The sequence below is a fragment of the Cylas formicarius genome, unplaced genomic scaffold, assembly GCF_029955315.1.
Source record: "Cylas formicarius isolate icCylForm1 unplaced genomic scaffold, icCylForm1.1 PGA_scaffold_9__14_contigs__length_23061073, whole genome shotgun sequence".
Taxonomy (NCBI): domain Eukaryota; kingdom Metazoa; phylum Arthropoda; class Insecta; order Coleoptera; family Brentidae; genus Cylas; species Cylas formicarius.
This window is the reverse complement of record NW_026844365.1, coordinates 2,843,490-2,857,619: the sequence shown is the minus strand read 5'-3', so window position 1 is coordinate 2,857,619 and position 14,130 is coordinate 2,843,490. Positions and strand designations below refer to the sequence as shown.

General features: G+C 38.9%; 1 protein-coding gene and 1 long non-coding RNA gene across 4 annotated transcripts; both read left to right on the top strand.

Annotated features, from left to right (window-relative positions):
• Window positions 1–4,065: 4,065 nt before the first annotated feature.
• On the top strand, window positions 4,066–8,719 carry LOC132707596 (uncharacterized). Of its 3 annotated transcripts, none has more exons than XR_009619756.1 (3): window positions 4,066–5,477; window positions 5,531–7,154; window positions 7,209–8,719. It is a non-coding gene; the product is annotated as an uncharacterized LOC132707596 (long non-coding RNA). The 3 variants fall into 3 exon arrangements; XR_009619757.1 differs by having other exon boundaries at window positions 6,995–7,154; window positions 7,209–8,717; XR_009619755.1 differs by having other exon boundaries at window positions 4,066–6,726; window positions 6,995–7,154; window positions 7,209–8,717.
• A 33-nt stretch (window positions 8,720–8,752) lies between these two features.
• Window positions 8,753–10,839, top strand: LOC132707654 (uncharacterized; the record flags this gene model as incomplete). The annotated part of the gene is made up of 3 exons (XM_060679576.1): window positions 8,753–8,893; window positions 10,407–10,548; window positions 10,617–10,839. Coding segments are annotated over 3 exons (402 nt in total), but the record flags the coding sequence as incomplete, so codon positions are not given.
• Window positions 10,840–14,130: the final 3,291 nt, after the last annotated feature.

The window sequence follows — 14,130 nt, the reverse complement described above, 5'->3', positions numbered from 1 at the left end:
GAATTTGTGAATTGACTTACGTGGGAAAAAACCGTTCATTATTCAGGAAGAGGCTCGTTCTTTACTTGTTCCCCATATTTACCTACTACGTTATTATTTTCGGCTTTTCCGGCCCTCCTAGTAGTAAAATTTCTTTTCTAGAATTTGTGTATGCTAGAACTTTTGTGTCAGTTTCTCTGACCTACAATAATTTCCCTAGACGGCCATATTTGGTCACGATATCGCCGGGCGGCGCCGCCGCCAATGAGCCCCTACGCTACGAAGAAACGTAACATATCGAAACGGACGGCTCCGAATCACACGTCATACATATGTAAACGCGCACTGGCTGCCGATAATCCGGACAGGTTTGCGTCGAGATTTAATTCCGCCCGAAACCGAAATCGTCCCCCGCCCCCTTCGGCATGCATTCGGCGTACGCGCGTACGCGTCTGGCATGAATATCCGCGTATTAATCCCCCTAAAGCCCCGTCGAGCTAGACATTTACCTTCGGGGATCGCGCGACCCCGCCTGATACTTTCGTCTCGACGCCGACGCTCCGGAAGCTGTCTAAGGTCTTCTGATCTTCTTCTTCTTCTTCCATAATTGCACCAGTTCAGTGAAGATATTCTTCTGTCATTCTTCCCTTTTTTTTCCATTTCGGACACGCAAAGAACGTGTGAATGGTGCCTATGCAGCCTCATGTTAATCCTCATCCTCATTTATATCCGATAAGGCACATCAAGAAGGAGATTCATTACAGCATTTTCTGCCACCATTCTTACGTGTTGTGCCCCCCCCCTCATGTGTCTGTCCAATGCAACACGCAGTTATTTTATATGTTCTGTTTTATAGTCTTCCCTCCTGCTAGGACCACCACCTCCGTTTTTTTGGGGAGTATTTTGATCTAAGCCAGCGGGTTATTTCTTCCGTCGCTTTGTTTGAGGTTTCCTCCAGCTCCTGCCTGTTCTTTTCCACCACCACGATTGCTAGGTCACCCGCATACCCTGCGGCACCGATAGTCTCAGAATGCCATCGTAATAGACGTTCCACAGTGTTGGTCCAAGGATGGATCCCTGTGGTGCACCACAGGTCATTTGCATCCTTTTTTTTCCCCGTTGTTTAGTCAACCGTCTTCCAAATAGCTAGCTAGCATATTATATAAATATGTTTGAGTTGATGATCATCTCTCCTCTTTTGGCCTGTATGCAATGTTCACCATTATATAGGTCTCTTGTCTCTCTTTTTTATTACCAGCCATCGTGATAATTTCTCGTATATCTTTAGTCTGCCTAATTCGACCTTCGATTAGCTTGTCCTTAGGTTTCTCAACTTTCATTTTCGATTTCGGTTGTGATCTGTGGTGATTTTCTTTTCAATCCATCTCCTTCGTTCGAGAGTCGCTTCAACGAACTGACTGTGGCGTGTAGTCTTGATTCTCTTATTCCTTCATTGTCAGAAGAATATTTTTTGATGTGTCTCATTTCGTTTTCATTTTTGACTTCCCGCCGTAGTTTTTTTTTATGTTGTCTTTTACGTCTGCCCCGCTTCCCGAGTCTTTTTGTTCTCCCGCTCACCCGCAGGCGGGATAAAGTTTTGGGAAGTTATTCCCGGCCAATTACAACGGGCCTCGCAATTCCCGTTACTAAATCATATTTAATTCTCTCGGAAAGAAAAGGCGAAGTATGCCTCGGGGCGGTGTAGCTTGTTTTAGTCGGGAGAGAAGGCCTCGCAAGGGCGTAACCGAGAAGAGTAGTATAGTGGTGCCGGTTCTAAGCCAGTTTTGGCGGGTAAAGTAAAAAACAAGATTGCTCTCGAAAAATCGTCGCTGGGCGGGGCAAGTTCGTAGCGCGTAGCGCCAAGCACCTTTTTATTTATGCTAGAGGGACGCATTGTTTTTCTATCGTGCACAAACGAAAACGGCAATTTCAGGGTCTTTTAGATATTTTTAGCCTTGATTATGGGTACGTCCTGTACATAATTGAAAAAATTTCGAAAATGGAGGTTATAGCCCTGGATCTCCCACGTTTCCTAGTCCAAGAATTTTTCCAAAATAGTAAATGGTTTAGAAAATAAGTTTTTTCTTCCGCGTCTGCGGGTTAAAGGATTTTGCCGATCCGGTAACTGGTTATGGAGAAAAGCACGTTTTTCTGGAAGTCAAAACAACCAGAAAAAAAAATCAATTTTTTTTTATAAAATACTTGGTGAAATTTGAAGTCGATATCTGCAAATTTAGGACACTTAACACATTTCTCATTTAGCACGGAATATCGAAAACACCCTGTACAACAGGTGAAAACCTTAAATACAAAAGTTTTGGCTGTGTATATCGTCATTTAGAAGAGACTAACATCTGAGATGCAGTCTTTTAGTTATATCCAATATTTTCAATATTTCGGGGATCCACTTTTCACTTTTTCCGAATATAGGGCCTATACTCTCTACATTCTCGAAAAATTATCAAGAATAAAAGTTTATAGAGGCAAATCTTTTGTGCTTCTTATTCAAGAATCTTTTTGGTTGCATTAACGGTCACGTTTTCTTTGTTTTGAAAAAGTTGGATATCTGACATTTATGGCTCAATAGCTTTAAATTTATACATCAGTAAAACAGTATTTATTGAAATTAAAGTACATTCTTCCAAGTACGTGAACTTATTTTAGTAAAACATTTAAAGACAATGTAAATGTAAATGTAAAAAACATAATTTCATTTGCGTTAGTTTCATTCCTTTGAAATCAAAATAACAGAATGCATTACCATGGAATTCTCCCAGAGAAGCCCGAAATTTATTATAACATTGAGCAATAAAAGTTTCTCTGTAAAATATCGCGAAAAGTATTCGTTGTATTCATTATTCTTTTTTGTAAACTGTTTTTTTCTATTTGGTAGCATGAAGTTCTATCTTTATGTTATGTTTATGTTATATGTACAATGATATCGTCATTAGATTGCACGTGTTCGTTGCGGGGTCTAAAATAAAATGAAACCACCTAAACGATATTAATATAAAATATTTATTCTTTATTTCTGCTAGATTTACAGACCTGCATATTCTATACTACTTTTACAATATAACTAACTGACCTTTCCTTATACTTTGACGCTAATTTTCTCTTATCATATATACACTTCATATTCTTACCCACGCAAAAAAAGATACAATGATTTTCCTTTAGCGATATCCCTGTTCAAATTATTAATGGTTTCCGGATCAAAGTTTTTTGTGAATCGTTGAGGTAATACAACCAGACAACTTTCAAGTTCCGCGTAGATTTTCCCAGCGAACTGTGCTGTCCTCTTACTAAAAGTCAGTCTTTAGTTTTCGTCACCCATCTTCGGTTTTTCACAACTTACAAACTCTTCTTCAAAAAACAAGTTGTCATTAATGTTTTTTTGGAAAGAGGGCGTCGTTATAATTCCGTTGCCACCGTTAAAACTAGAAATTAACTATTTAACACAAACACTCACGTGCATATAGATTTTTTACATATATGGAGGGGAGAGAAAAAATTGGAATATTGCAGAACACGACGAAGTAACACGAACAGCTTTGAATATGCGCAAAACCCGAACATCCCCAAAGACTCAAAATTTTCCCGCGCAAACCCGAACACACCCGAACATTCGCGAAAATTCAAATTTTCCCGCCAAAAGCGGTTTAGAACCGGCACTACTATACTACTGAGGACAGAAATAGGTGGCAAAACCCCTCTCTACATCCGAATGGGTCCATTTTCTTCTAGTTACGCCCCGGAAGGCGTGGTCTGGGTCTGGTCGTAAGGTGACGACGTCAGGGGTATTTGTAATTTGCATTTTTTGATTTGAATAAACCCAGCGGCACGGCCCTGACCGCGAATGTTAACGCGGAGAAATTTCCAGCGAAATAAATCGCCTCCGCCCCCGCCCCCGGCGGCGTCGGTAATCAGTCGCTACAGGAATTTCCGCGTCTGTTGTTATTGTTTAACCGGGTTAAAGGTGGAGACGGCCGTCTCTACTACTCAAACTTACCGTATCGATCAAACGCGAAATGGGAAACGACAAACTGCGGACCGATTTGGTGGTAAAAAATGAATTATATGTTACACCTCTTCTATGAAATCAATATACGTAGTCCCCCTTCTAGTCGCTAGGTGGCACCACAGCTTTAAAGCAGAGCCAAAAAACTGTGGAATAACTTACCATGGACGGTATATTCGCCATCTATGGTCTTAACCTCATTCCTCTTTTTGTGCTTTGGTGGCACATGTTCATTTTTATTCGGCGTCGGTGTTTTCAGCTTTTTTCAGCGTTTTTGGAAGTTAAATGGAGAAGTACAAGTGAGATTTACGTTATTCCTTATCGGATGAAGAAAGAACCTACCTACGACGAAAGATTAAATCTTTCCATCCGCGATTACATAATCGCTAGTGGCGTGGTTCCCATCAACGAGATTTTCTTACAATTGGGAGACGATTTCTTCATCGTCCGGGTTCCGATCGGAATCCCCAGAACTCGAAAGACCCCCCATCTTTCCCACTTATACGACGGCAGTCGTATGTAAGTGTTTCACAATTGGAAGCAATCCTTTTGTGAGGGGGTCGGCCATACATATGGTTTTATATTTTTTCGACATCGAAAAAATAGAGTTTTCTGGCTCGTCCGGCTATGGATGAGGCGCCCGGGATACTGGGACATAATGAACAATTTTTTATGGCTGTTGGAATGCATTTACTCCATCGTAAGTATATTTTTTAGGCCCTTCAATTAATTCTGATGTCATTGTTGAGCCCCTTGAGACGGATTTAAAGCAAAATGGCCTTTAAGCTATGGGGTCGATAGTCCCAACACAAAGTTTGATGTGTCATGACATTTTGGCAAGTCAGATTAATACCTTTTTGAAATCCGGTGTGTCCGAAGATTGTCTCAGTGACCTTTTGCGTTGATATCCTGTGCCGAAGAATTGCCGCTCAATAACTCTCCTAAATTGAATGTGCAGATGAAATCTGCCATCAACAAAGGTGGAAAGAAAAGGGATGAGAGACTGACTGCAACAAGGGGTGCTTTGATGGTGGTTGGTAGGACGCTCTTGACCTTGCTTTTGAAACCGGTTAAGGATGAGTAGTACTTACTTCTCATCGAAATGTTGAGTAATGCAATATTTGTTTTAAGCAAAATACACCATTTAGGTTCAGTATATAGAAGTTCAGCCGCGTTAAGCCTTTCGCTGCATGTATGAAGGAAGTGCTCGTTGATGCTTCTTTGCACTCTTGTTTATATGGAGAAGATTTGGCTGATAGGCTCAAATCAATCAGATTAGCTGCAGATTAGTGGCCGAGTTAAAGTCAGGTGCATCCGGAACAAGGCTTTTATAGCATACAAATTTAAACTCGACCGTCCCACTTCGTTCCCGGAAGTTGCAAGGCTGAAGTGGGTGAAAGTCATTGTACCCTCAAAAGAGGGAATACAGGAAGGTTCGAGAGGAAAGGGGGTGGAGTTGTGTCCCCAGGAAAAAATAGTAAGTACTTTTGTTGAAAGATTGCACGAGTTTCGGGACATTTGGAACTCTAGAACTCAAGATGCACAGATTCTACCTTGGTTAGATGGATATAAAATTCCATTTGCGAGGCCAGTTATACAGGACTTGATTACGACAGATCCTGTTTGGTCCCAACAAGAAAAAGATTCAATTTGTAATGTGGTCAAACACCTGTTAGAGATAAGTGCAATTGCAGTTTGCGAACCTTGCAAGAATCAATTTATTTTACAGATCTTTTTGGTTTCAAAATTGGATGGTTCGGTTTGATTAGTTTTAAATTTAAAGAAACTGAATGCTTTTATTGACACTTGTCATTTTAAACTGGAAGACAGAAAATTAGTAGAAACACTCTTCACAAGGAAGTCCTTTATGACCACTCTGGACTTGAAAGAAGCTTACTTTCTAGTCCCAATAATTGAAAATCAAAAGAATTTTCTAAGATTTTATTTTGATGCTCTCTGTTATCAGTTTAACGTGTTACCCTTTGGTTTATGCACCGCCCCGTGGGCCTTTACAGAATTAATGAAATCTGTGGTTTCTTATCTCCCTGCCAAGGCTTTTCCCTCAATAGTTTATTTAGATAACTTTACTATTTGGTGATAGTTAGCTATCCTTAAAAAATGTTCCAGTAACTTGCAACACACTGATTAGGTTGGGTTATGTTATTAATTATAAGAATGTTTTACATCCTTCGAAATCCCGTAAATTTTTAGGTTTTGTTTTTTTGAATCCCACCACTTGTTTTTTCTGATGAGTAAGTAAGTTTTGCAATTTGAACCGTTGCGAAATAAGAGTCTTTGCCGAGCTTTGTGCTGTGCTAGTTTTCAGTTTGCCCAGCAGTTTGTTACAGTTGGGTATATACTAAGAATTTTTGAGAGAATCAAATATCTAGCCCTTCAAGACTCTGTCGATAATTATGATATTTGGATGATAATTCCTTGTAATTTACGGAGGGATTTTATGTGATGGCTAAAAAGTTTACAGAATCCTGAATGCCCTGTAAGGCAGCAATGTTACAAACTTGAGATTTTCTCAGATGGTACTCCTTTGGGTTGGGGAATTGTGCCAGAGAACTTTGGAGTCCTAGGGAAGCTCAGCTTCATATTAATGCACTAGAATTAACTGCGGCCTCATTTGGTCTCTAATGCTTCGCCTCGTATTTGACTAACTGCGAGACACTTTTGAGGATTGATAACACAACTGCTATTTTGTATGTAAATAGAATAGGGTGAGTAAAATTTCCTGTTTTAAACGAAATTTCGAGGCGCCTTGGGGTTGGTGTGAAGAAAGGAGGTTATGGGTTAAAGCATCTTACATTCGATCTTCCGATAATTTTGAAGCGCATAAGGAACCCACGAATTTGAATTTTGATGGTGAATGGTACCTTTCGGACAATGCTTTTGCTAAAATAACAAGCAAATTTGGATTCCCATAAATCGAACTGTTTGCTTCTCGCCTAAGTAAGAAATGCGGAAAGTTTATTTCCTAATTTCCAGATCCGGAGGCATCTAATGAAGACTCGTTTACTGTTTTTTGGAGCGACAGTTTCTTCTATGTTTTCCCCCCGTTTTGCTTGTTGCCACTTGTTTTACGAAAAATCAAGGCTGATTGAGCTACAGGGATCGCAGTAATCCCTTACGGGCACAGCCAGCATTGGTTTGCTTTTTTTTTATGGGAGGCGTTGTAGTTATTTATTGTTTCTAATTCCAGACAAATTACCTTCTTCTTTTGACAGGAGAGGTCACCCTTTGTGGAAATCCCTTACCCTGGCTGCAGGGATTTTGTCAGGCAAGCATTCCAGAAGATTTGCTGGATATTTTTCTATCATCTGTTCAGAGCGCTACCTTGAGGCATTTAATACCTGCATGCATTTAAACTTTGGTGGAGCTTCTACGAAAGGAGGGGAGTGGAGTGTTATTACTTCTCACCTAGGCTGTATTGGATTTCCTTACTATTCATTTTAGACAAGGCAAGTCCTATGGCTCATTGAGTTCTTTCAGTGCAGCACGGCCTTATTTTTGGATCAGGTTTATTTAACAATGCAAATCTAACTAGGTTTTTTAAGGTGTTTATAATCTAAGGCCAAGTAAACCAAGATATAACAGCACTTGGGGCCCTAGTTATGTCCCTGACTTTGTAAAAGGGTTACGTTCTAATGACTTGTCATTAAAGCAATTAACTGTCATTAAAACAATTAAATTAGTTTCTCCTACTGAAGTTAACGATTGTACATAGAGTCCAAACGCTCTCTCTTATAGAATTGGTCAACATAAAATCATTTCCAGATGGATTAGAAATTAGAATAACGAATCAAATTAAGATTTCAGCTATAAATAAGACTCGACCTGTTTTTTAATTTTGCATAAATATGAAGATGTAAATCTTTGTGTGGTTTCAAATATATTATTGAGAGGGCCAGTGCTTTAAGAGGCAGTGAATCTCGTTTACTCATTACATTTAAAAAGCCTTGTAGGGCAGCAACTATACCCAACAAAAGTAGATGAATAAAGATAACTTTAGAAGATAGTGGTGTCTACACTTTTATTTTTACTGTTCACAGAACTCGACATGCCTCAACATCGTCTGCGTTTTGTAAAGGTGTTTCAATTGATATGATTGGAAAAACGGCAGATTATTGAGAATGCTCTAAATGTTTTCCCCTTTTATATAATAGACCTATTTGTACAGCAAGTGCAGGCCTTTTTGTTAATGCCACATTTGGGACATAGAATTTTTCAGAAGGTTTGTTTTCTCGGATAGCCATTTATTTTGTATTTGTACTCGAGGCTTTCATAAACTTTCTGGATTTCCTTATATAGCCGAATAAAATCGTTTTATAACAAATTTGCTGAGTTGCCTTTGAAAGTCTACGTATATTGATTTCATAGAAGAGGTGTAACATATAATTCAATGATCAAACGAACTTACCTGGTAAGTGAAGTTCGATCGTAATTATATGTTACACCTCTTCGTAGAAATCACCCATTCCCGCCCAATTTACTGTTCTGAACAGTACTAAAATGCCCTTTGGCAAATTTATTATAAACGGGCTTTAAAATAGAATGAGGTTAAGACCATAGATGGCGAATATACCGTCCATGGTAAGTTATTCCACAGTTTTTTGGCTCTGCTTTAAAGCTGTGGTGCCACCTAGCGACTAGAAGGGGGACTACGTATATTGATTTCTACGAAGAGGTGTAACATATAATTACGATCGAACTTCACTTACCAGGTAAGTTCGTTTGATCATTGAAATTTTGTACGACACGGTGACGAAAACGTGGGGGTGGGTTCTCGAACTGTGCGAATTTTGCAGGAAGGAGCAGGCGGTCTTGGAGGAGAGGGCGAGAAACGGGTGGAAACGCAAGTGGGGGTTTTATTTAGAGTTCGACCAGGTAAGGTTATAATTCGATACCCCGACCGCCTGATAATGCTTAGTTCAGGGTGTGCGGGACCACAACGAAAATCACACCCAGTAGGGATAGTCCTAAATAGTGTGAAAAACCACGCCCACGTGGGGCCGTCTTGGCTTAGTGGGCGCGCAATGCGTATGAGTCCGCGCTTATAGACGTGGTCTACGTTCTGGTCCCGCCCCTTTTGGGCGTGGTTAGTTTGCGCCCGCATTTTTGTCTATTTGCTTCGCCCTTTTGGGACGTTTGATCACGCCCTTTTAAGTTGTAACAAAATTAATTTCGTCACACGGTTAGTCAATTATAAAATTTTCGGTTCATCGATATTCAAAATCCGCAACCTCCCTTTCCTTTCCTGATTTCTCCGAAGAAGGTTCAACCAGCAATATATATATATATATATATATATATATATATATATATATATATATATATATATATATATATATATATATATATATATATATATATATATATATATGATGACACTATATTCCGGGATATCATCCGTTCGCTCGTTGAACTCCGACTGGAATCCTGCATCCGACTGGAATCCTGCAAATCCTGCATCCGACTGGAATCCCGCAGACGTTTCGCCAAAATCTCACTTGGCATCTTCAATGCTCGCGCTCCGAAAACACTTCGAACACTCGGAGCGCGGGCATTGAAGATGCCAAGTGAGATTTTGGCGAAACGTCTGCGGGATTCCAGTCGGATGCAGGATTTGCAGGATTCCAGTCGGATGCAGGATTCCAGTCGGAGTTCAACGAGCGAACGGATGATATCCCGGAATATAGTGTCATCACATTTTTCCATCCGTGAATCAATACGTGAGAATATATATATATATATATATATATATATATATATATATATATATATATATATATATATATATATATATATATATATATATATATATATATATATATATATATATGTATATAGAATTATTGTGTGTTAAACGAAAATCAGGCACCTGAACGTGCCTTTTGCTTTTAATTTATGGGCAGAAACCTCTGGTACGGTTTTCGGTAGCTATTTTCATCCACTATATGCCGCAATCACTTTTTACTGTCCGTCCTTTTTTTTACAATGCGAGTACGGGATTGCTAGTCGATATCACGTCACCTTGGTGGCCCTGTGAAAGCTCCAATTGTTTTTGACACTTTTGAAATTTGACCTTTAACTGTTATTACCTTTGTTATTATTTTTATTATTATTATTTCTTCTTCCCTCTTACTTTTTCATTAATAAAAACTTTCATCGCATTTGAAAGTTGGGTTAATCATACTTCTCTTTGATTTAATAATTTTCGCAGTTGGCCAAAATTCAAAATTGAGGATATTACTGTAAATCTTGTTAGCTTTTAAGATTGCAATTTGTAAGCAGGGGGGAGGGTAAGATGTTTACGTCCCGACGACACGGGACTCGTTAAGATTTCCAGGAAAAATTCGACGTAGTTGCCGCGGTTACGCGAACGTCTCGTTTGTTGCAGATTTGCGTCGAGGAGGCCCGAAACGCGGGCTTAACCGGCGACGAGTACAAAAGACGGACGAGGAGCCAAAACAAACAAGCGGAGGAAACGGGAGGCGGAGATTTCGGACCTGCCTGTGATCGATGTCCCCGCACCACTGCGGGTAAGTCGTCTCAATTCTTCCTCTTAATTCCGCTAATCTCCCAGCCCCCCACTCCACCCGTTTTCCAGGTTTCATAGGATGGCGAGCAAAACAAAAGGACGCCCTGGAAAAGTTCGGTCCGCTGTACGTTAGCCCTAAGGCTACCATGCGTCCCATGCAATCGTACTCTTGCATTATACTCGGCTAGTTCAAATAAATAGTAACGCCCGGTGGTGGTCGTTCATTTGAACTACTTCGGTCAGAAGGCTTTGGAATCGATTGGGATTGGTCTCTTATTGGCTTAATTGTCAGGACCTCTCCTAATATCGTGATAGAGCCAGGAGTATTTAAGATTGAGGGCATCTCTGATCATCTTATGATATACTTAAAACATTTTATATTTGATTTAAACAATATTAATTAGGATGAAAGTTGAAACATAAAGCACTGTCTTAATATAAGAGACCGAAAACCGAACAATACTGGCTTGAATACAAGGAGTCGAGAAATCTTGCAAATATGGCTGTTAAGTGAGAGAAACAGGCTTTTTTACAACACAAGTTCATTGATGCATAAATGGTTTTACAAGCTGCGTATTCTTTACTATAATAAATATATTGTGGATATAGCAATTAAATTAAAATTTACCGATTCCTTAATTCTGCCCTGCTTCAGAAGGACAAGGTTAGTCTTCTGCGTCTTCAGAATACTTGTCTCAGATTCTCATACACCATTCGTAAATTTGATCACAAATCTAGGCTAGAGGATTCTCGCTGGCTAACATTACGAATGTTCCGCAGCTTTTAGTCTTAATTAAAAAAGTAATATCTCTCCAACGTCCGACATATATTTTGATAAACTGGTGGATCAGATATTCATTCGGTTAATACTAGCCCTAGAGGGCTGTTAAACAACACATTTTTTAACAATACATTTATCATAACAGAGACCGATCATAAAACTAGTAACTATCAAATTGTATATACGTATAGTGTTAATTAATTTTTTTATCTCTTTTTTCACTCTAGCAGTGTTAAAATTATTAAAAATGTTTTTTCACAATCTAACTCTTATCACTTTGATTGAGTGTACCACAGTTACATATTTTGCAAGACATCTCCTTCAAAATCAAATAGAGGCCCTTCATTATTATTCTTAATTTGAACTACTGCGGCTAACAGTACTGAACTCGAATCAGCGCGGCGGTTCATTTGAACTACCCTGATTGTTCGGTTCCCCAATTGATTTTCTGCTTCTTCGAGTAGATGGTTCGTTCGAACTAAATCAATTGCATGGTTTCTCACTCGATTTTCATTGGAATTACCGCCATTAAACTGTTTATTTGAACTACCTAATAGAACTAAATATTTAACCGGGCAATTCATTTGTACTAACTACCCTGATAGTACGATTTCTCTTTCGATTGAATGGTTGTCGTTCCTTGGTCATTCTCGGTTCTCCGGACGCACTTAATATAGGACACTCCAATCATCTTTACTTATAGAAGTGGTGAACTCCCGTTCTTTACGCCTACAGTTATATGACTTATTCCACTAATCGATCGACGCTAATAACCTACTTACAAAATATTATTTTGAAATACTAATTAATGTCGCTTAATATACAAAAAATTAAAACCTAAAACAAAATATACGTTCATGCAAAAGCTGCCACATTGGTTTTTAAAAATATTAAATATTGGTGTAGTTAGTCGACACGACAGTAAGGACACTTATGAGAGTAGCGAGGCACCAACACAATGGTATACAAAACTATTGCGAGGAAAAGCGGAATAGTATTACCGACAGTCTTTAAGTTCCTTCTTAGGCTAGTGCGGCTAACCTAGTAAGAAAAGAACTCTGCCCATAGTTAATACGATGGAACTCCACCTGGAAGGGGCGGTTTATTCTGGTCTGGCGGGGGGGAACGTGGTGTCCCTTTTATGTTATACGTAAAATGTATGGTGTTTCTGCTCCGGTAGAAGTTTTGTTGGCATTTATTAATATTTAGTTCCATTCCATTCAAATCGCTCCATAGCAATAGGTGATCTGAATCGGACTGGAGTTTAATACAGTCATCGGAATTATAGACTCTCATAGAATTTTAAGTCGTAATAGGAAACATGCGTGATGAAAACACGAGGCAATATCATTCACATAGACAAGAGAAGGGGTCCCAGGTGCGATCTTTGTGGAAGCTCCGGACGCGCACTATCTGCACTCTATCAGTAAGGTGCGATATTAACCAGTCCAAAGGTTTCCCCTGGAGTCCAATGTTTCGCATTGTTTTTATTAAGATTTGATGATTTGTGAACGTGAGCAAGTTTAGCTCAGTGGAGCGATGGGAGAGAAATCCAAATTGTTGGTCGATGAAGCAACCTTTAAGGCCAACAGATAAATAGTCGCAAACTAAACTTTCGAATACTTTAGGAATGCAACTCAGGATATTGATGGGCCTATAATTGTTCACTTGCGAGTTATCGCCGGATTTTAAGATAGGGGTAATGAAGCTTGATTTCCAGCAATTTGGAAAAGTTCCCGTTTTTAAAGAATGGTTAAAGATTATATAAGGTGGTCTGGAAAGTATGAAGCTGCATTGCTTGCATCGGGACCGGATCCGTTGTTCTTGTCTAGAGTCGACAGTTTCTCGTAAATGGATGAAATCGAAATGTTCAAGTGTGAGAGGTTGACATCTCCAGAAGGTAGTACATCTTCAGAGACACGTCGCCAAAGTGCACAACCGATGGAATAAAGTTTCGTTCCTTTTTACCGTTGACGCACTTCCAAAAATTCTTAACGTTTTCTCTTAAGGGCGATTCAGTCAGAGATATATATTCCTGGTAACACTGCACCTTTAAAAATTTGCATTCAGCTCTTAAGTCTGAAAATCTCTTATAGTCTGCATATAACCCGGTCCCAAGATATCGTTTGTGTGATATCTTCTTCTCAATTATTGTGTCTTTAAGCTCAGAGGAAAACCAAACTGGAAACTTCTTTAAGGGAACGTGAATATCGATGGCTAAATAAACTATATCGTAGAACAGATTGACCATATCCTCAAGAGTTCTGTTAGCAAATAACGTATCCCATTCGAGCTGCGACAAAAACTCAGTCACTGCACCCAAGTCCATAGACTTAAAATCTCTATAATAGCCGTCACCCCTTAGACCAGAATTGTTGAAAGGTATTGAATCACCTTGCAAGGAAAAAGAGAGTGGTGAGTGATACAAGTCTATAGGCAGCAAAGCACTGTCCGCCTCAACCATTAAAATTCCGCCATCCTGTGCGAACACTAGGTCCAGAAGGTTGTCGTTAACGTTCCTGACTGACTTTATCTGGAAGAGGTTGTGGTAGGATCATAGGTAAGATAGTATGTTATGTAGTTATGCCGTAAAAATGTATATTATATATATATATATATATATATATATATATATATATATATATATATATATATATATATATATATATATATATATATATATATATATATATATATATATATATATATATATATATATATATATATATATATATATATATATATATATATCAATACGTGAGAATATATATATATATATATATATATATATATATATATATA